The sequence below is a fragment of the Stigmatopora argus genome, chromosome 4 (genome assembly GCF_051989625.1).
Source record: "Stigmatopora argus isolate UIUO_Sarg chromosome 4, RoL_Sarg_1.0, whole genome shotgun sequence".
NCBI lineage: Eukaryota > Metazoa > Chordata > Actinopteri > Syngnathiformes > Syngnathidae > Stigmatopora > Stigmatopora argus.
Window position 1 is genome coordinate 14,658,178 of NC_135390.1, and position 22,472 is coordinate 14,680,649.

The following is a 22,472-nucleotide window of genomic DNA, read 5'->3' on the forward strand; positions in this document are numbered from 1 at the left end:
TAAAATAAATATTTTGAAAGGTAAGTGCCTGCTTGTTTTGATTTCTTCTTTGATAGCTTGAATACTAGTGCAATTGTTGCATTTATTTAGCAAGTTTACACTCCATGTGAATTGACATCACATTTGGGTTGATCTCGGTCACAGTTATTAATGTGATGTGCATTCAGGGGAGGCAGGTGATTATGTCATTATGGAAATTTAAAATGTTAAATCTATTAAATGGTTAAATTTATTCAGTGTAGGTTTTTTCATTTAAATTCATAATTTTCATTTAATTTCAAAATTGGTGACTTTTCACATTTACCTTTCAAATACGGTGGATTCACATCACTATGTCAGGTCTCACTATCGCCACCTTGAGATGAGGCAGGAGAACTGCGTGCCTCTGCAGCTGTACACAGCAGTTTAAAGACGCTCAGCAACAGAATGCGTTACACACCGTTGATAATAATTTAAAAAAAAATGCCAGCTAAACTAATCACATTTCATTCATATAGTAAAAGTGTTGAAACATTTTAATAGTAACAGCAACATGATTTCACTGCATAGCGTGCCAACACAGCATACAGTGAGTTTTAATAATGCAATTTGTGTTTAATGTATTCTTGTGCATGAAACGCCCTCCTTATCAGACTTTGAAAATTGAAGATAAAAACGAGCAAGTTATCGATACTTTTATTCAAAAGGAGTGACGTATGCACTTCAATTAGTATAAGTAAAGGTAAGACGATAACATTTTTTTCTATTATATGATTTATTTTGTTAAATTTTCGGTATTTTTTTACTCAAATGATAAATAAACTGTAGTCTCTTTTATTTGTTTATCTGCTAATCTGTCGCTAGGTCTTTAATTATTTTCTAAATTACCCAAAAGTAGTTACTTGTCCTATGAAGAGTTAATTCAACAGACAAGGTCTCAAAAAAAACAATGCGAATGCCCACCCACTATATCGTTTTTGAATACCAATGGCGACGTAAAAATGTAATGTGAACAAATAAAATACACAATTTAAGCGACTTTACCTGATGAAATCGGTGTACGTATTCAATGTCTAATTAGTGTACTGCTGATTTGTTTGCAGCCATTGGAAGGTTGACCGTCGTTTCGCACGCATGCGCAGACCTCCTTTCACGACAATAATAGCGTTACCGTCGATCAGTTTTTACTCATCTTTCTAAATTGACCTGCCTCCACTCTATAAAAAGTCGATATTGTATCTTGTACCCCCCATTAAAGCAGTCCTTTAACCGAGAGAGAGAGGACGCTTGTAAAACACATCAACACCCTTTGAAATGTCCTTGGAACGCTGCTATAAATAGCGGCCATGCTTGTTTTTGAAGGGCGAAAGAGGAGAATAATTCCCCGGAGTGATCAGCAGCCCTCCCCCACACCTTGGAATCACGCTCACGTCCTCCATTATGGGTCATTATGGAGGACAAACACTTCCTAAACAACGTCGGTACACACCACTAGATGTCGCTGTTATGCCGTTTCAGATGAACCAACACTTGACGTTTGGAGCTGGTAGACATAAAAGTTGTTTTTTTTAATTATACTATTGGATATAAGCAAAAACAAAAATAATCTTATCTTTCTACAATTCTTAAAGTTACACGTCGTTAGAGGCAGCAGGCAAAGGTTACAAGTCATGCAAACTAGATAACTCTTTTAGGTGTACCTTTGCTATAAAGTTTATAATAATCCACTTGCAGCAATGCACTGTTTTAAAAAAAAGGTAAGGGGGATATATATGCAGGATATGTAAACAGTCAAAAAAATTGCACTTTCTTGGCTTATGGTTACTTAAAAAAAAGCCACAAGAAATCAAAATTCACTTATCAGTACAAACATGCATGTCTAAAAAAATACAAATTAAAAAAAAGGGAATACAATCATAGTCTAAAGAGAACTGTCTAATGTATTGGTCAGCTATAAAAAACTTTTTTTGTATAAGTCTTATAGTTTTGTTATGCACATGAAATGAAATGCTAGGTATTGTCCAAAATGGCGCAAATGCCCGTAAAATGAGAACAATCAATGAACAACCTGTACACAAAAATAAGACAACATGACGAATGTATTAAATAGTCCTAATTAGAAGAGATATTGCTTGGACACAATACAGCATGGCACTTCCACTTAGCATTCCATGTTTGCCATCTTTTTTTTCACTCTCTCTCTCTCTCTCTTTGTTTTAAACACCCTGGGACATTCTGATTGTCAAGAAAACATTCTCAAAGGCAGTCTAAAATACATAAAGACACAATTGAGCTTCCCTTCTTCCCAGGAAGCAATACTTGAATAAAATAGTTCACAATGAACATTCCTTAGTGTTCACTGATTTCTTTTGCGCACAAAAAAATAACATTTTTCTTATCAGAAATTCTTTTGCATCGATGCCAAAATTCCTCTAATCATTACCAAAAGGAATCCACTTAACAACCCTCCCCCCTTGTCTTTGTATTCACTGGTTTGTAAAGTGAAGAAAAGCCAAACAAGTGCTTTTAAGCTGGCGCGCTTCCTCCCTTTTTTCCTAAAGGTGCAACGTGACTTTGGAAGCTTCATTCGAGACCTATTTAGCGCCCTCAATCCGTAGTCCGACGACCACCAAGGGCGTACACGTATGTTCTCTTCCCCCGTTTGCGTAAAGTTGCCCAAAAAGGAGCAAATAAAGTCTTGTTTTTTTTCCTGGGGCGTACACATACTTCTTTAGTGTCTTTAGCGTGCTCGGGCACTAGTGCAAATTAATTTCAGCTGGTCTGTTTCTGTCGATCCTCCCCTCGCTCGCGTTCTCGCGCTTTTTTTTCCCTTTCCCTCTCCCTCTTTCATCCTGGACAAAAGATGTGTTGCCATGGTTTCATCCTTGGTGTGATGCCCTTCAGAGCGCTTGGTTCGGCGTTTGTCAGCACACGCGCTGTGATGTCTTGCTCACGGTTTGAAATTCTCCTGGCGTGGTTGTTGTTTTTTTGTTTTGCCATTGAAAAGCAGCACCTGCCTGCGGGTCCTGCGGCACGCCTGGTCCTTTTTACTCTTGAGTGCTCCCGCCTGGGCAGAAGAAGAGGTGCTGTCAATCAATCAATGTTTCAGCCCTTCGCATCAACTCATTGGCTGTCATTGACGACGCTAAGCGTTCAATCCGTTTGGACTGGGAGAGCCTGGCAGCGAATGATCGTTGCATTATCTCTCTGATCTCATTTTCTGAACCGTTTTATCCTCATTAGGGTCGCAGGGGATGCTGGAGCCAATCCCAGATGTCTCCACACCAGAGGCGGGGGACACCCTGAATTGGTGGCCAGCCAATCGGAGGGCACCAGGAGACGAACAACCATTCACACTCATACTCAGGGGCAATTTAGAGTTTCCAATCAGCCTACCATGCATGTCTTGGGAATGTGGGAGGAAACTGGAGTATCCGGAGGAAACCCACACAGACCCGGGGAGAATATGCAAACTTCACACAGGTGGGCCGACCTGGACTTGAATCCAGGACCCCAGAGCTGTGAGGCCAACGCGCTAAGCACTCCCGCCACCGGGCCGCACCTCGTTGCATTATGATTTTAAGTATTCTTAATGGTTTAAAATCAGAAACGGATCGGTATCGGCAAATAACATAAATCCAATTGAATTGGAAGTCAGAAAAACTGTACCGGGTACTCGTACCGCTGTCGTTTCAATATGCATTGGGTGGATTAAATAAGACGCATAATGACCGAGATCTAGTCAAAATATTTTTCAATCTTAAACATCTTCCAACACTAGTCCTAAACATTTCCAGAACCGACAGAATGAAAATAAGATGCATGAGCAATAAAATAGCCAAGACTTTTTACTCTTTCGTTATTCCATTTGCCGCTAGTCTTAAATGATAGATGTCAAACTAGCAGCATGGGGGCCAGATCTGGCCCGCCACATAATATTGTGAGTTTGACACCCCTGTCTTAAATGATTTATTGATTAATGTGCTTGAAAAAAAAAAGTTATTTTTCAATACCCTCACTACAGCCGAATTGATTGCTTTTTTTCAGGGTAATATATCTTTTAAAAGTTTCATAATGGATTCTTTCGGTCCCTGCAACTTTAGGAAAGCCTTGTCGCTTTTGTACAAACACTAGAAAATTTCCCATTGTATCCCACATTCCACTTGCCTCTATGCGGGTTAGCTTATGAATGCTGTAGGGTCAAAAGTAAATCATTCAGCCGCTTTCTCCTCTGTTCTCTGCTGCTTTCTCCCACTTTGTCTTGCTCGCCAGCCTCCTCCTCCTCCTCCTCTTCCTCCTCCTCCTCCTCGTCTACATCTTCTCTGTTCTGGCTCTCTGTGGGCTGCAATGAACATCATTCAGATAAACTACGACTACTGAAGGATGCAAATTGAAAGATTGGATTCATCATCGACTTTGCCATCGTCCGTGCACTTACACCAGGGCTGGCAGCGAGCGAGCCGGGGGTGTCGTGACTTCCCGGGTGGGGTTCACTGCTGGAAATCGTCACCTCCACCACCCCCACTGGTATATCTGGAAAGAGAACGAAGACAAGTTGGGCGCTATTTGACTGAAGGCGATCCAGTAAGAACAGAATTGTGATGGAAAGCGCACTAAGCAAAATGTCCAAACCTAATTCCTAATTCATAGAAGCTCCATCCCTCTATTTGCTCTATCCTACCATAGTGATCTACCTAAAGTTGTGGTCCGTATTTGCACATGATTGCAGTCTTGGACAACAATCAGCGGATGACAGAGATGGGAAGAGTTTTCTGTGTGCATAAGCATTTTGTGGTTGGAAAAGCACTTAAGTGTTCGCTGCAGCCCGTGATGCAGAGAGCCAACAACAAGCATGGTGGGCTGGGAGAGCAGCACACAAGCATGCTTTTAAAGCAAAAAAAAGTCAGCCACATCTATTCAGATCAACACTAAAACCCTATTGTATACCTAAAGTACAGTGCCAGTAAAAACTTTGGACGTGCTTGCTCGTTAACCCGTTGGCTGCCATTGGCCGCGTAAGGGAGTGAATGATGAGGGAGTTAGTAGGATGGTGAAATGTATTTTTTTTTCTTAAAGGTGGTTGTTTTTTCTTGGGCTTTTTAAAAAAACGTTTTTGTGAGCAACAAGACAGAATGGTAATTGCAATGACAGAGAGAACAATCTATCTTCCTTTACTCAAAAATTAAATGCAACATGTGATTTGCTTTACAAAATTAGAAACACAAGGCTTAGAGAAATTGCTACATTAATTTTCAGGAGAAGAGCACTACTTAAATTACATCATGTCTCTAAGTCTTTTTCACGTCTTGAAAATTAATAATGCGGGGAACAGTGTGAGTGTGAGCCAAATGTGAGAATACGTACTCTAAACCAGTGGCGGGCCGTCGGGCCTTCAAGGCCTTCTCTGCTGGCCTAAGAAATATCTGAATCATATATTATATTTTGTCCATCAATACTTATTAAATAATTCTAAATTGTCTGTTAGCTTCCTTTCATTGCTTTCCCCCCTGGTTGCACTGCTTCCAGATGTGTGTTTTCATATTGAAGCATTTAACCAATCACATTTCAGCCATTATTAGTTGCCAGGGTCAGAAATCCTAATCCTAATCCCCATTTTCGGGCAATGTTTGCCGGTACGCCATTGACGTTCATCGCTGTCTTTTCCCGGGAAAATCACCCCCTGGCCCGGTTGTAATGTCTGAAAAGCTCCAGTATTTGTATTTAATCATGAACTGCTGCTAGGAAGTGGATTTTACCCCATTTTTGTGCATTGATTTATTGATTATTTTTTATGTGTCGCAGCTGTAGCTGCAGTAGAGGTTTTATAGCCATAAAATAGTTTTTGAGGGTTGGATTGATTCGTTGAAGGTGCTACGAGAAAATGCACGGACCGCCACTGCTCTAAACATATATTATCTCACTGAATTCACTTGCAAAGTAAAGACAGAGTAGTGAGCGGCAGCAAAACAAATAAATTATAATAATAATTATAATGAATGCCAATGGAAATTCCTTTCCTTCCTATATTGACGTAAGAAAGTGCGGCAGACTTTAAAATTTTAAACATTATGTTGGGGCCCTGAAAAAGTGAAAATACTGTGCATTTATATGCTCATGCTAACTTATATCTAAATGCAGTAAAGAATGGTGTATTGCACGTGGGACACCTACAGAAACAAAAACTAACACACACATTTGCTTCATGGACCTGACTTGAAGTGGCTATCATCCACGCTGGCTCCGTCCCCACACACGACACGCCAGTCCCTCTCTTCGGCCTCGCTGTCCCCCTCTCGCCTTCCCTCCATCCTCAGTCGGATTTGTCGCTCCCTCACCAAGTCCCAGTTCCTCACCAAGAACACGCGATGTGTCACCACAAAGTTCCTGACCCAAATTGAAACATATCAGCCCCGATTAAGTAACGTGGCATCAGAGGGCTGGCTAAAAAAAAAATCGCTGTTTGTTTTGCGTACCGCTCATCTCTGCTCAAAGGCTCCATGTTGAGGTGAGGAAATAGGCTGGCCAAGTCGGGCGAGCTCTCCTCCTGAGTGAGGAAAAATCAAAACTTGTTAAGCTTGCATGTTTTGCACCAAAAAACAAATTGGCATTGTCTCCCACCGCTGTGTGCTCAGAGGGGAAAGTCCTCTCCTTCAGTCGACCTGTGTGTGAAAAGATCACAGTGAAAACCTATTTAAGTACATTGATCGGAAAACATACAGTGCGTAGAGAAAACTCACAGTAGTGTCGCTTCCTCTTCAAGGGGAAGGCAGGTTGCTTCTGAAGCTATTGGGAAATAACAGGTACAAATTTAAGCGGTCTGGGAAATTTCGCTGACAAATTAAGGACAAATTTGCATATATTTTAGACATAAAATGGCTGGAACATGCCGTTGTCATACATACGTACACTAATCTATGCAAATAGAGTGCTAAATAAGTGCATTAAATATTAGTGGGGAAAACAATCGAATAATCCTTTTAAAACCACACAGCTAGGCTGGTAAAATTTGTTATTCAAGGTGCATCCCAACTGAGATAATTGCAACATTAAATACTACAAAGGGGTATACGGAGATGCCTGCCAGATCGGTATGGAGAGCTTTCCAGATTCCAGAAGTGTGAAAGCAATCACTGGGTAAATTTTTTTTAGGTTAACGTTTGTCGTGCTGATAATAATCAATGTCCTCTAAAAACAAAATTAGGTTACTATGTAGAACGTCCTCCAGATACCATCATAAAAGTAAATGTTCTTGTTTGCGCCCTGAGCTTTGTTTTACCTGATTGTGCTGCCAAAGCCACATGACATCATAGGGTAACTGGAAATGAATCCTCTTCATTCTCAAGTACTTTCCTGTAAGGCACAATCACGGGATTGGATGAATGGTCACGCTGACTTTGAACCCTGCTTTTCTTGTCCATTTATATTCCATACTCACCAACGTGGATGGGTGCTGGTAAAAGGCTGTATTCCCGCTCGCTTGGTTTGTCCTCTGTGCCCCCTCGAGACAAGGCCTGCGACTGGTAAGGGGCGCTGAAAATAAAGGTTGAAAAAAAAATGAATCAAATGTAAGCAATGCTGAATCTCGAACGGGCTTGTATAATTTGGAATTTAACAAAATATAAATAAGATGACCCCATAATGAAATAAATCCACATTGCGAAGACACCAGTCTGGCTAGTGAAAGATGCCATGTATCATTGGCTTTTTGTGGTATTGAATGTAAAAGTGGATTGCACAGCTACAAATAACAATTTGTTTAAATGAATAATTAATCAGTTATAGTAGTTTTGGGGAAAACAAGACTGAAAAACTTCAAATTATTTATTTATAAATATACAGCCAAGAATATTTAAAATGATGGTTACCATGTACTCCGTGAGTGGCGGCATACTTTTCCTCACGAACACTATCCGTGACATACTTTGTTCGAATATCAAGAGCCTAAACTTGTCCGACTTCCAAACCGTTGTCATTTCTCTCTCTTACAATCAGGGTGTCAGGCTGAGATTTACCGTTACTTTATCTACTTGAAACCAAAATAACGCCAAATGATTTGTTACCCATTAAAACCTAAATCTCAAAGATGTCGTTTTTCAAGAAAGAGAACAGCAATGGACTTACTCTGTCATTTTGTAATCATCAGAGTAAAGACCTGCACTCATATAGGTCTTTCTGGGAGGACCGTCTTCGCTCTTGTCTCTTTGGACAGTTGCCGATTGGGATGGAGGCTGTTCGGCGGCCAACGGGCCGAAACATTCGACAGGCGTGTCGCAACGCCCCGGCTCGACCTCGGCGACACTAAAGGGAAAGCATGAAGCGAGAGATAGAGCGACAGGGAGGAAAAAAAGAGAAAGAAGAGGCACTGGTTTAGCACACAGTGCTGAAATGTGGCCGGTTAATATGAGCGTATCTTATACAGCAACGAGAGTTTTAATTGTGAGAGAAAATCATTTGGGATTGGGGAGTGTTTACCTCTCGTGAAAGGGCGAAGTGTCATATTTTCTTTTCCGTCCTCGCTTCTTTTTGGCCTGCGGCTCAGAATCCATCACCTGCTGCACCGAGCAGACACCCGCTCCATCGCCGGCTTTCCTCTGTCCGGCGTCGCCATTATTACGACCGAATCCTCGCAGGATGTCATCTGATGACACGGGAGGCGGCAAAGTTGAGGGCAGAGGGCGTTTCCTAGGTCGACCGGGTCTTCTTTTGTTTTTGTCATCGGTGCTGTGTGTTTTTGGCAAAGCTTTGAGCTGCCCGCGGCTTCTTGGGTCACCTTGTAAAGCTGCAGTCACTGTAATAGAGAAGGAAGAAGAGGGGAGGGGTGCGGGGTATAATAAGCGGCGGGGAGGAAATGAGACAGATGTGGATCAGTGATGAGGCCTGAAAGAGGTGTGAGGGGAGGCCATTCTAGGCTGACTCATGCAGATGGACCACCGATTAGATGAGTCACAGCGTTTTCTCAGCCCACCTAACTTCTGGTAAAGTGATTTATACACTCACAATCTAGCTAATACAGAGAGTCCTCGAGTTACGATGTCCTTTACCTACAACGTTTCGACTTTGCGATGCCCGTCCACCATTGAGGCTACAACGCCATAGTTTCTGCTTAGCTTATACATAGTGTCTGTGTTCTGCATCAAAACATATTTGCCTTTTTCACATTTTGGCTCCAAAGAAAAAAAGCTGGTCTTCCGGTTTCATCCAAAAGAATAGCAATCACCATGGAAACAAAGTTCATCATCATGAGAAGGACGGAGAAAGGAGATACCAACGCACTAGGGTAAAGATATTCTGCATTCAGACCAAAGTTATACCAATAAGGCAAACACGACTTGCTCGTCGCCAAATGCTGTTTTGAGGTTACAGACATTACGTCGCCGACAGTCAAAGTCAACCAAAGTTCACATAACCTAAAAAATAAGAAATAAGATTTCCCAATCATGCTTCACTCACATGCCTCGTCTGAGAACTTCACAATCGCTCGCTAATTCTTCATCAATCACTGCATGGCTAAGCTTTCCTCTTTCTTGCTATTTTCCTACAGCCTCTGACATGGTCCCACTTTTTGCTTATTGAATCTCTCCAAGTCAAATAGGTCCTGTCGGCTGACGGCCCGTCCTTAAATAGCCAATCTTGTGGTTAGCTAATGACTGTGCTCTCTGGGTAGCCTTGGGCTCAAACGTTGTGCGGTTTGCTACAGCCCCAAGGAAGATTTTTTTGGCTGGCTTTCATCAAGACTCTGAAGCCTTAACACTTTGGCAAAAAAAATAAGAAATTCCAACAGAAAGCAGTAACCGAGTGGTTGTGTGTGCGTGTAAAACACATCCGCTGCGCCGCAGAAGGAGGCTATAAAAAGACAAGTCTGATCCTGTCTCAATCGGGCACCAGGCTTTTATGTGATCTTAAAAAAAATTAAACATCACATTTTTTTTACAGTTACACAACACAGGAATATATCAATCTTTGTATTTATATCACAGAGCAACTCAAATTACACTAATTCAAAGCTCTATCACTCATATGGTTGCCTTGGGATATGCATGGATACTTTTCCAAATTTTCCATCAATAGTACTGTGCATTTAGTGTAATAAGAAATAAGACAACAAATGCATGCTATGTTTATATAGTCTCTGGGAGAAAAATCTCCAAATGTTTGACCAAAAACTGATAATGTGCTGAATAATTAAATTACAAGCATCTCACCTGCTTCCCTTCTCTGTGACCAAGCTGGCTCATCTCTCCTCAATAACCTGTCTCCAATTCCTGGATTTCTACTGGCCAAGCCGCTCCTCCCTGCTGTTGCCACGCCAACTGACGTGAAAAGGTTGGTGTGTGTTGGGGACGGAGGCATCTCACTTGGGTGGGAGTGCTGAATGTCTTCTGTGGCATCGTCCTCTGGGTCGGAGGGAATCGGCAGGTCTGCCCTTCTAACGAAAGATCCCCAGCGGGTGTTTGGCAAACCCGCACCCTGAAGTTTGGTCCAACTTTGTCCCAGGCCACCCCACCCCCCTCCAAATGAGGACAGGTGAGAAGAGCCCAACCCGACAGAGAAAAAGGATGCATGTTTTGCTCTCTCTCCTAAAGATGATGTTGTGGCAGAAAATGAATTGTTTGCATTCTGACGTAACCAAGGCGATTCTTTGAAAAGCATCCCCCCAATTCCTCTTGTGCTTTTTCGCCCTCCTCCTTGCCCCAATATATACCTTGACTTTGAAGGGGGGAAAGTCTCTCTCACCACCACATCATCCTTCTCTATATGCTCCTGTAATGTCCCCTTCCCTTCTGAGTTGCGTTCGCAGTGTCTCTGTTTGTGTTTATGCTTATGACCACAGTCACACGGGAGACTCGACGCCAAACCCAAATTCGGGCCTCCTCCGTTGCCTTCAATCTCCCCTCCAAGAGATCCCTCTCTCAGCAGCCTGTTCCTACGCCTATGAAACCTTGCTGGGTTCAGGAGGATGTGGGCATGGTGGGGCTGTTGAGAGGCATACTGGTGAGCAGAGGGAAGTGGGTATGACCCAGGAAGGTGGTGGTAAAGCGTTGTGGCTGGTGTGTAGGGGCTGTAGAAGCCCATGTTGTCGATGGTCTCCTGATACTTAGATGAGCAGCCACACTGTCTCCGTTCCGGTTTTCTGTTGCAATGCAATGTCTGACACGTGTAGAAAGGTTGAGGGGGGAAGGAAGGATTAGCGGCATAAGATGGTGGGTGAGGTGAATAAAAGCCATTAAGATTGATCCTGAAGATGTTAGAACGGTGAGAATGTGAGGAGTGATGGCGCCTGGCTCCATCAAAACCCTGGCCCAGCTCTGTTCTGGCCCAGCCTCGCCGACCAATATGGACTTCACTGAATTGTCCGATAAGTTCTTCCAGTTCAGACAGAAACTCTGGATCCTGCATGAGCAGTTGCTGGTGTTTCTTTTTGTGTTTGGTTTTCTGTCTCTTCAACATGTTGTGACCAAGGCAAGGAAAATAGTCTGAATGAGTGCACTTGTTATGTCCAGGACAGGGGCAAAGGCAAGCACAGGAAGATGGGCGGTTGTAATCCCGCCGTCTGTGCCTATGCCGGTGTCGCTCAGCAGAAACGGAATTATCGACTGGATTTTTATGTCTAGTCATAAGAGGGTCTGCGAGAGAGGACAGGTTCCGACCCCCAAGAAAACCCATAGACCCTTGACGTAGCGCGAGCATGCCTCTAGGCCCCCTTGATTCCGCTCGTTCGCAGACACTGTTGTTATCCGTTCCGATGCCACTATCGCTGGGCAACGTCTCTTCGCTGTGTGATTCACTTCTGGGTGAAGGGGTGGCATCTTTAAGGTGGCCAGGGGAACCGGGTGTGGGATGTAGCGGTGCAGAAGAGGAGGAGGAAAGTCTACATGACGACTGGTGAAAGGGGAAGTGGTGCCTACCCTGGCATGGACAACTTTTCTTCACAAAGGGAGATAGGGAGGAGGAGGACGGGGGACGGGGTGAGGTGCAGGAAGACGACGGCGAAGGAAGAGAAAAAGGGGGAGGAAAACGCAGAGTAGATGTTGGTTCTGTGACGCTTCCTTCACTGTATGGGCTCTGGGCCCCGCTGGAGTGGGTAAGGGATGGCGATGGAAATGGGTGGGCAACTGGAGGCTGGGACTGGTTGGACATGAAGAGAGATGTTTCAGTGGGCTGGCTAAACAAAGATGGCTGGCTGTAATTATGGGGTTTCAAATGAGTCGTTTGGGATTTCGGCTTGCGCCCTCGTCTTTTGCCCATGTAGATGGTTCCTCTCTTGCTAACATTGATTTGAGGGCCCAGCTTGGTCCCAAAGGAGGAGGACAAGTCAGACAGCGTTGGCACTGTCGAAGGTTCCATCAACTTGAATGTTCTCGGGGCATCCTCGATACCTTTAACAATCTTGCTCTCCTTCGCCGCATTGCCAGGCGTCATTACCTTGTTAAGTCTTTTCTTCTTCCTTTTCTTCATCTCATTGATCAACCTCCTCATTTTTAGCTGCCTGTTTCCCTTTTCAGGAGGAGGAGGAAGATCTCTATTCTTTTCTGTGACGCCTGTTTGCGACGGGTTGTCAGTGGAGGGTTGTTTGCGAGGCCGGCCACGCTTCTTCTGGGTCAAGTCCAGCGTTGGGGTATTCAGAACACCGTCACACTCCAGAAATGCGACCTCCTCAGGTGAAAGCCTTAGAGGGGGGTCACTATAGATCATGCGGTGGGATTTGGGACGGCCTCTTCTTCGAGCTGGGATCGGAGAGCTTTTGAATACAGACGGTTTATCATCCGATATGGGACTGTGACTCGGGGACAATTGCTTGGTTGTGGAGGAGTTTGGGGAGCAAGGTGGACTGGAGTGAGTAGACATCTTCTGAAGGAAACTCTGTTGAGAATCTACTTCTTGGTTTTCCACCCTCTGAGCACGGTGAACTAACTTTGTCCAACTAGGCCTTCGAGCTTTCCGTTTTTTGAGCGGTCTGCTGTCCTGGTCTTGGCAAGAAGACGACACTGAAAGAGAGGCCAAGGCAGAAGATGATGACGATGAATGCTTGGGCGGCACTATTGAATGTTTGACAATGTCATTCTCTTTTGTCCGACTGCTGTCAGGAGTTGTTACCTGTAACTCAGTGTGTTTGATATCTCTCATGCTTGCCCCTTTGTCTACTACTTTATATGATTTATCCAATTTACCCATGTTGTCTAAGTTTGGGTCCTCTTTTCTGTATTTCTCTAGGCTGATCTTGTTTTTCTCAGCTTTTTCTCCAGTCCTCAGTACATCACTACATTTATGATCTTTACCCTCTCGCGATTTGCCATCTTTTACTTTGTCCTTTTTCTTCTTTTTTAACGCATCCTTTTTAACTCTCTTAGATTCCAACCCATCTGCGTTTGCCTTTCTCTCTTTGTGTTTGTCTTTCTTTACCTTGCGTTCTTTATCTCGCTTTTTGTCATTTGAGTGCCTTAGGGAGGCATCCGGAACTTGTGACTGAGCAGTAGACATATCGAGAGTTGGCAAGGGTTTTGATTTAGTGGTAACTGACAGGGAGTTTCTGTTTTGCACCAAGCAAAACTCGGTTTTTGAAGAACTTGGAGGTGCGGTGTCCACAGACAAAGAAGGGCTGCTGTGTTTTGCAGTCTTGATTGTTGGATTATCTCCAAGTTTGTCTTCAGAGCATCTTCCATTCGAAAGTCTCTTCGGTTTTTTGGTTTGGACCACACCATTGTGTTTCTCTGGCAGTGTTTCGGTGCACGTCCTAGAGGGGTTAGATTCCTGGTGTGCAGTGGCCGAGCATGGTTTGAGCACTGCAGTGAGTGGCTGCTCCAGGATGCCTGAGCTCTTCTCTTTCTTCCCTCTCTCCGAAGAACCGGCGGAAGTCACGTCTGTGTTACCGGCCAGTTTGAGGGTAACCTGAAAAGTATAAATAGGTCATTTTACATACAGTGCATCGATCAACACCAGCGGTCCCCAACCACTGGTCCGTGACAAGAAAAAGCTTTGGGACCGCTGCGATACACTATGACTGCTGTTGACAACCGTCTAACTCGCATCGGTTGTGTGCAGAAAACAATAACAGAAATGCTTTTGTTTTTGTCCGCCCATTAAAGTCCAGACTGAGCACAAAGTAACTCAATCAGGCAGAGAAAGGAGGGCACAGGGAGCGAGGTGACTGAAACAGGAATGGAGGGGGGGATGACACAGAAAGGAAAGACAACAGAAGAGACAGAGTGGGAGCAGAAAGGGAGTGAAAGATAAATGAGAGCAGGTAGAGAAACGCAGGGATGTAAAAATAGAAGAGAGGGACTGATATAGAGTGTTGGCCAGCAAGAGAGTGCTGCCTATTGGTCACTATAAATTGCCACTAATACAGATGAGGAGGCCTGACATTTTGTACTTGTCCTGTAATTTTGGTAGGCAGCAGCTTGAGTGGCGTTTGTGCAGCTAAAGCAATAAGCTTTCCCTCGGGCCATCGTCAGAAGGACTGACGGACCAATGCCTGTAATGGCCAAGTGGTTGCTGTGCCACTGTCCTATTTATAGGCCCCGTTTAGTTAAATGTGCTGCTTGCTTATAAGGATTGAGACAATTGCTCATATGACCTTATGATTATCATGCAGCTAAGTGTAGTGAATAAACCTGGTGGTTAGCAACATCAACAAAAAACAATGCACAGCTACTCTGCCGTATATAGTTCATTAAAAGTAACCTTGCATTGAATCTTTTTTTCTTTATTGTTTTCATGCGTATGAGTGTGTGTGTGTGTGTGTGTGTGTGTGTGTGTGTGTGTGAATAGTTGATTGCAATCGCTTTTCTAACTCAAACTGCTCAGCAAATGAGGACATTTTAAATTGGTTAAGGTATAATGGGACACCACAGTTTATAATCCAAGCACCCGCCTACATTATACTTACTAAATACTCACTCACCAAGGGTCACGTGAGGTCATAATATATGCGCCCACTGACACACGCATTCAACGTCCAATCAAAAGCCACATTTGAACTCTTAACAATAAAAATTCAAATTCAATCCAGCCAGACACATATTAACAAGGATGTATGGCAAGCAAATATGACCAATCAAATCGGCTTGAAAAAAGACATTAAGCCATTTTAAACACATACGAAATAATGTAACAAAAATAAAGGTCACCTCACTTTTTAAACCAGCTTCAGGTAACTATCGAGGTATCCATTTATGGAGATTGAACACTGAAAAGATAAGCTGAGATGTCACACATTAGACAGAGGCTTTACTTTACGCCGACCAGAGTTCCGTTCCTACGTCAGTGACGTAACCTGAATTTGTGCACAAAGTGGAACATAGGAAGGTCTATCAATTAGTGTGAATGTAGGTCTTTGATGACACCATGTTCTTCTTTAGACCACACAAAAGTGAGCCCAAGTACCTCAGTAGTGTACTCCATTTGGATACAAAAGTGAGGATATCATTAATCAACAATGAATTAAAATAATTGAAAAAGAGATGTACTGTATCTATGCATAGAATTTGTCCATCCTTAATCCTAGTCTAAAATGAATTATATAACTCTTCGAAACAAGGTGCACATTTTGTTCCTTGCTTTAATCTCGTTGAGAAATGATGCAAGAATTTCACTTTCCTTTAAAATAGGAGGCAGTTGTTTTGATGCTTGTTTCTCAGCATTCATACACAATAATAGTTTTAATACCACCAGCTGACAGGCTAGTCACATGTGCGCTTGAGCACAAGCAGGCGTCACTCATAGAGAAGAATTTAAAGTGAATTATCACCTGTTTCTGTGGCTCCCATTAGCTTTACTGAGATTTACTACTGAGTTAGTGCTCATTGTTTTTCGCTAGCGACAACAGTTTATTGCCCTGCCTCTTATGGTGCAGTTATAAGAGCCGTTTCTCAGCCCTGAGTGAAGACATTAATGTATGTGTCCCATGAAGTTGAGTGTCTTAGTAAGCAACAGTTTGCAGCGCAGATTAGCATTTCTTCAACAGTAAAGATTTTGCTCACACTTTGTTTAAGCATTGAAAGAAACTCAGCTCACCTGTTTGGCAGACTTGGTCCCTGTATTGGATATGACTGAGGCTACGGTGGAAAGTGTAGCATTTGCTGGTGTTAAAGGCTGCGCCGCCGTCACCGCCGCCGCTGCTGCTGATGTTGCCGATAATGACGGCAAAGTGGCAGATGCCGTTTGTTTAAAGGCAGTCTTGACGCCATCTGAGCCCGAGCGGTTTTCCCTGTTCGTGTCACCAGGGTCGGCGGCAGTTCTGGTGGGCACCACCCCTCCTCGGCTCGGCTGCCTCTGATAAGTTCTGATGGTGGGTTTGCAGACGTAGCTCTCCAGAATCTTGGGTGGCTTTTTGGTGCGCTTGGCCTGCACTCCGATGCGTAGACGCACGTTCCCGTCAGGAGAGCTGGTCTCTCTGCCACATATCTGAAGCTGCTGCTGCCCGGAGCCCCCACAACGCCCCTCAATGAGCAACTCCAGCACCGCCCCCTTGTCCCCTTCCCTCTTCTTCGCTCGCTTGTCCTCCTTCTTTCCCACGTCCGTATCCTCCGTACCCACACGCTTTCTTTTCTCTTGGTCCAGACCAAAGTCCTCGGTTTGGGGAGAAGAATCTAGAGTTGAGTCTGTCATTCGTGGGGTGGCCCCCTTCATTCTCTGGTCCATCAGAGAAGTCAGGGGGACAGAGAAGAAGTCTGGATAGTTCCCACAAGACCTCTAATGAGTTCTCCTGCAGATGGAGGTGATGGTTTGTAAATAATAATAATAATAATAAATGATAAACTTAGTTGGTCTTGTTCTCCCAGCAAATAGAGATCTTCTCCTTTGGGCTTGAGAGAATGCCTGCTGAGAAAAAGAAAGAGGAAGATCAAATCCAGTGATTAGTCACTTCAGTGAGCACAGATGCTGAGCAGCAGCAGCGACATCAGCAGCACGGAACCAGGGAGGAAAATCCCCTTCCAAAAGGGCAGCTGCAAAGAGGCGCTACAGTGTATGTCCACAGAGATGATCTCATCACACCGAAGACCCCAGGGACTAATCAACACGGCCGATTCCCAGAATGCCTGCACTCGACTGACTGGAAGCCAGACTTTGTCACATTAGTGAAAGAAAATGAAAGAACGGTAGACTTACGGCACCAGAAAACTTTCACGTTGGTGTGCTGTAATATCAGACACCTCGTTGACTCAAATCCCAAATTTACAGTGCACTACCCCCTCTCGGCGCCATCTTAGTGCCTTCTGTTCTCAGCTACTCCTTCTACCCTTCCCGGCAATGGGCTGTACTTTCTTTTCTCTCCGAAAAACTCCCCGTCTCATTTTTGGCAGTAAGCTTTTGCATGCATTCTCTATTAGCCCCCTCCCCTCACGCTCTTACTCTTTCTCTCCCTCACTCTCCCTCTCACTCTCTCTCTGTTGCTCTCAGTAGACCACACAGCTGAATGGTCAACTCAAATGTTATATTCCTGTTAATCACAACCATATTCCCTCCTACACTTCATTCTTTTCCTCTTTTTTTAACCTAAATCCCTCCATTCACAGTGCTCCACTCACCCCCTCTTTTCCCCCCTCAGTCATGGTAACACCGCGTCGGGAAACGGGGGGAAACTTATTTTTGGAAAGGAGTGCAAATTCTTTCTCCTCCCAATGCTTCCTCTGAGTCAAGCGAGCTTTTCATTGACCCCATTGTAAATGGACGTCTAATATGACATTACAGCTAGTAACACACCCTAAAAACATATTCTCCCCACCAAAACAAACTCAGTCTTCTTGGTTCACCCTAGATTTGGACCCCTGCTTGGTAAATGGTAAAACCTTCAACCATCCTTCATTCCTACGCACTCACAACAAGCGAGACATTCATTTGACAATAAAAACAAACCTCTGTCTCTTATGACATCCACTTTAGCGTCTTGAGAGGAATCAAGATAATGTTTTTTTATTTACCCCCACTCATACACATCCCTTTACACCATCCGTTCAAATCAGACAGAGGAGCTCAAATCAACATCACTTCCAGTAAGAGACGTTATGTAAGACCTTTGGAAAGTATTTCCACTGCCATACCCTGCTGTGAAATTAAAACAATGTTTTAAACTGTTGCACATCTTCATCAATGACCTTCTCATATTTTTCATAGAGCAGTAGAGCATTAGTGTGGAATAGAGATCCACTCCAAATGCTCATAGAGAAAATTATCCCAGAAGCCATATTTATGTAAAATGCATACTAAACTGTATTTATGGTTGAAACCATGCAAAGTGAACACCAAACATTTTGGTACCACTTAATCACATTTTAGGATATCATTAGGGAAAGAAAATAGTTGACTGTGACATAAAATGCATTCAAATTTTATGTATAGTCTATCTCTTAATTTCACACTAGAAATTGTCAAGCAGCTAACGAGACTTCAGTTATTTGGTATTACGAGGAAAACATTGCGAATGTGATTAAGTTGCCATAATTTTCACTTAGCATACAACCCCTGTTAAACCATCTAAAACAAAACAAAAAAACATATTTTTCAACGGTTTGATAGTGTGAAAGGGGTCAATCAGTGGTGGTTCACCGCAGATGAATTCATAAATAGCGGCCCACAGATACTGTACTTTTCCCTCTCCTATACGTCAAGTGCTACAATTGAAGTGAAATCCATTTTGCATATTAATAGTATTTCACGCACTCCAGACAATTCCGGCCAAATATAATTTTAAATTATACCAACATTAGAACGGCAGCTATTTCCCTTGACAGTATGATGGGTGGCCCTGACACACAGAGTGAGCTCGGGCTCCTCGGCAGTGCCGAGGCGACGATTAAATCATGATAATGGCCCCCAACGCTTTTTTTCCGGCACCCTATAGCGGCGGCGTTATAATCATCAATAACGGTGAGCATCTGCCTGACAACAGCAGCGGTGTGAATGCTCAGCTGGATGTCAAGATGCTGTGTTGAAAAGCTTCAGGCGCGTCACCAACACATTCACACGAAAAATAAAAACGTTGGTTGACAAGCACATTTCCATACCGCATGTGGCTAATTTTAGGTCTAATTAGTAAATGTGCCAACTGTATGTATGATGACGTAACCAAATAAAACAAACCTAATAAACCAATTAAGACTACTTTTCCCTATTTAGACTCCAGGCCAATTAAACACTGGGTGTGTGTGACATACAAGTTTTGTCACACAAATTCCGACATTTCTGCATAAGTGCAGCATTTAGAGCTCAGGGCAATGATTTACTATTCATTTTAGTAATTAAAATATCTTTTTATTTTGTAATAAAATATAATATAATGAACCTTAGCTTGTTTTGTTTTGCCTTGATGTTGTAACCTTTTTGATTTTGTATTTTAGTGAGTTATGTTCAACCAGCCATAAATAATTTAAGAATTTAAATATAAAAAAATAGATAAACATCTTTATTGATAATAGAGAAACTAATGTTCAGGAAATTTACTCATTTTCAGGACGCAAGATATATATATCTTCCATCTTGAGAATCGTAAACTACTCTTAGTATACATTATATTAAAAGTTATAGTATATATTACATATGTATTATAGTTGTGCAACTTTTTCTAACCCAAATTACACATTTTTGAGCACAGTACTATAGCAAAAGCTACAGATGATCTTAAGGAGCGGATTGTTTGGTCAGGCAGCTGTTTCAGTGCATTATGGGATTTGTTGTTTGTGTGTCATCAGAGCATGAAGGAATCTGAAGAGGATGTGTTTCCTTGCATGCTTTGCTGTCGTCCCAAGTATCACATTTGTGTTACATACCTATTCAATGAGTTTCTTTTGTACAGGCACAACGTGACAGTGGAAGTGGTGTCATTTGTAATTGTACACCTGAAAATTATTGCTCTTGCCAATCTGGCACGCTGTTACTGCAATTAATGTCTTTGTGGTATCTTGGTAACATAATTATGTGTGCTTTTGTATAATTTTAACAGGTGTTGTCCAGAACGGCAAAAACACAATTTGTATGCAATATTTTAAGCATGCCACACAAGCCAGTGCTCTCCTTGCTTTTTCAAAAAAAGGGGCTGGAGGTTTGAAATTGAATATAAATTTGGGCTTGACTGTGATATAATGTATGTCATTATAAAACCAAAACAAAACACACTGTGCTTTGGTAGGTAACAATCCGCGCTTTCTCCAGAGTCCAAATGAGGCCGGTATTTTCCCATAGTTGTAAAAGTCAAGTGTACAAAAAGCAGAACCTTTAAATGAGCCAACCCAGTGGCAAGCTACATTAGCTATGTTAATGTACCTCTGGTGGTTAATTATTGGTCTCAAATGCACTTTTCCCATAACCAGAAGGTCAATGGTACTATAAATCTACATTAATGTAACAGCTATAGCATAGTGTTCTTACTGACCCGTATGTAACTACGGCAGGATTTCCATTGAATGGACAGTAATTAGATTTTTGATTTTTTAGCAAATTGCACTGTTGTGGTAAAGTGAATGGGAAAAAAACATAGAATCTGGGATGCGCCGTGAGATCTCATCTCATTTTCTGAAACGCTTTATCCTCACTAGGGTCGTGCTGGAGCCTATCCCAGCTGAGTTCGGGCTAGAGGCTGGGGACACCCTGAATTGGTGGCCAGCCAATCACAGGGCAGAAGGAGACAAAGAGCCATTCATACCCACACTCATACCTAGGGGAAATTTAGAGTGTCCAATCAGGCTACCATGCATGTCTTTGTAATGTTGGAGGAAACTGGGATACCCGGAGAAAATCCACACAGGCCCAGGGAGAACATCCAAACTCCACACAGGTGGACCGACCTGGATTTGAACCCTGGTCCCCCACTGTGAGGCCAACGCACAAACCACTCATCCGCCGAGCTGCCCGCGCCTTGAGGTATGAATGTCATTTTGTACCCAAACTCCAAAGTTTCAGAATAAGCTTTTGCGATTGCACTGAATGGAAATTCCCAAAACACCAATTGGGCCGCCTGATGATGTAGAACAGGGGTGGGGAACCTCTCTGACAGAGAGAGCCATAAACAATTCATATTTTCTAATGTTATTTCTTGAGCCATTCTCAGAATTGAAAATGATAATATATGAAAGTGTGATTTTTTTGTCATTTCACCACTTTTCAAGTACACAAAGTCTCTTTTATGATTAAAGTGGTGGTAGGGGTAGTGTCAACACCACTAATAGTGCCTTCGGGACTCAGCTCTCTCACCAGTGATTTCCATATTTTACCTCACAGGTTAGTGGAGAGCCAAATGCACCCATGGAAAGAGCCACATATGGCCCCCGAGCCATAGGTTCAATACCCCTGATGTAGACGTTCACTGTCCTGACTTTCGTGACTGATACGCACAGATAATCTATATGACAGAGTAGTAAAAATCTTCTTGAGGAAAGAAAATTGATTTTTGATGAGTAAAATCCTAAATATTCCGAAATAATATTGCAATTTCATGAGGTTATTACTGATGTTTTTTTTAAGTAGTGGAAGTTCCAATACTTATTTTCTGTGTCTTCCAACATATTGGCGTATCCTTGGTATGTCAGTCGTACACTGTGTACCCAGATGGCAGCTGCGTAGGCTCGCTGACATTTCCACTCGAGCTCCTTCCACCGTGGGCAGCGGGGGTGTTACCGAACGATCCTGTCAGTGTCACCGGAGAGAGCGTCCACGCAAAAAAATCCCAACACAAGCCTGACTGGCACACTAGCACAACACACACGTGTAGTTTTATCGTCAACGTACACACACGGAAGTGGGTGCTAAAATGCGCCACCTTGTTTACGTGCTTTCCAGTGGAAACAACAGCGTGGAAACGCAGGACACTCGGCAACAAGGGATAAAATTAGCGCAAAGTGCACACTCGCGATGCTGCGTGGCGCTAACAGGCCCCACGACGCGTAGCCGTGACAATGTGGAATAAAAGCCACGCAGGCTACTTACCTTGCGAAGCCCGGAGCAAACTGCGTGGAATCCGTGGGAGGTTAAGGTGTTGCTGTACGGTGCTTTTCCCGCCTCTGCCCGCTCGGTTGCGTTCCGCTACCTCCGCCCACTCGTGTGGCAACTCCCCCCTCCCGTCGGGGTGAATGACGTGGCGTGACCGTGGATTCGACGAGTAAAAAAGGTTAGAGCAAAAAGAGTTCCTATGGAGCGAGCGTCACTACCTTGGCGGGAGTGTTTTCATAATCATACAGTAGATAGTTTCCGGTTCGCCTCTAGGTGGCGCACTTGGTATGCCACTTCGTCCAATAGCAGGCTTTTGTATCTTTTTTTTCGGAGTCAAATCTCCGCCTGAAAAAGTTACGTCGTTTCCCGCCAGTCAGATGAGTAGTGTAGTGTTCCACGGTCTTTGAACGCGTCTTCGCCGTGGATTTCTGTGCGGGGGAGGAATGAGGAAGGGGGAGCAGTGAACACACACAGAAGCATGACAAGGGGGAGGGAGGTTTTTTTCCATTTCATTGTATTTTTTGGACCGCTTACAAGGGTCGCGGGGGGTGCTGGAGCCTATCCCAGCCGTG

At 43.4% G+C, this 22,472-nt stretch overlaps 1 protein-coding gene across 5 annotated transcripts; it reads right to left on the reverse strand.

Annotated features, from left to right (window-relative positions):
• Positions 1–1,521: 1,521 nt before the first annotated feature.
• LOC144072915 (uncharacterized) lies at positions 1,522–22,131 on the reverse strand. Of its 5 annotated transcripts, none has more exons than XM_077598312.1 (14): positions 21,898–22,131; positions 15,994–16,797; positions 10,182–13,866; positions 8,452–8,767; positions 8,101–8,277; positions 7,415–7,509; positions 7,256–7,329; positions 6,717–6,762; positions 6,598–6,638; positions 6,453–6,523; positions 6,188–6,363; positions 4,418–4,512; positions 4,147–4,321; positions 1,522–3,046 (listed from the first exon to the last, which is right to left on the reverse strand). In XM_077598312.1, exons 2-13 carry the CDS (start codon positions 16,618–16,620, stop codon positions 4,163–4,165), a joined length of 5,562 nt encoding a protein of 1,853 aa, XP_077454438.1. In that variant the 5' UTR covers positions 16,621–16,797; positions 21,898–22,131; the 3' UTR covers positions 1,522–3,046; positions 4,147–4,162. The 5 variants fall into 5 exon arrangements, 4 of the variants coding, with proteins under 4 accessions (XP_077454438.1, XP_077454437.1, XP_077454439.1 ...); XM_077598311.1 differs by having other exon boundaries at positions 15,994–16,800; XM_077598313.1 differs by lacking the exon at positions 21,898–22,131 and adding an exon at positions 17,089–18,175.
• Between the last annotated feature and the right edge of the window lie 341 nt (positions 22,132–22,472).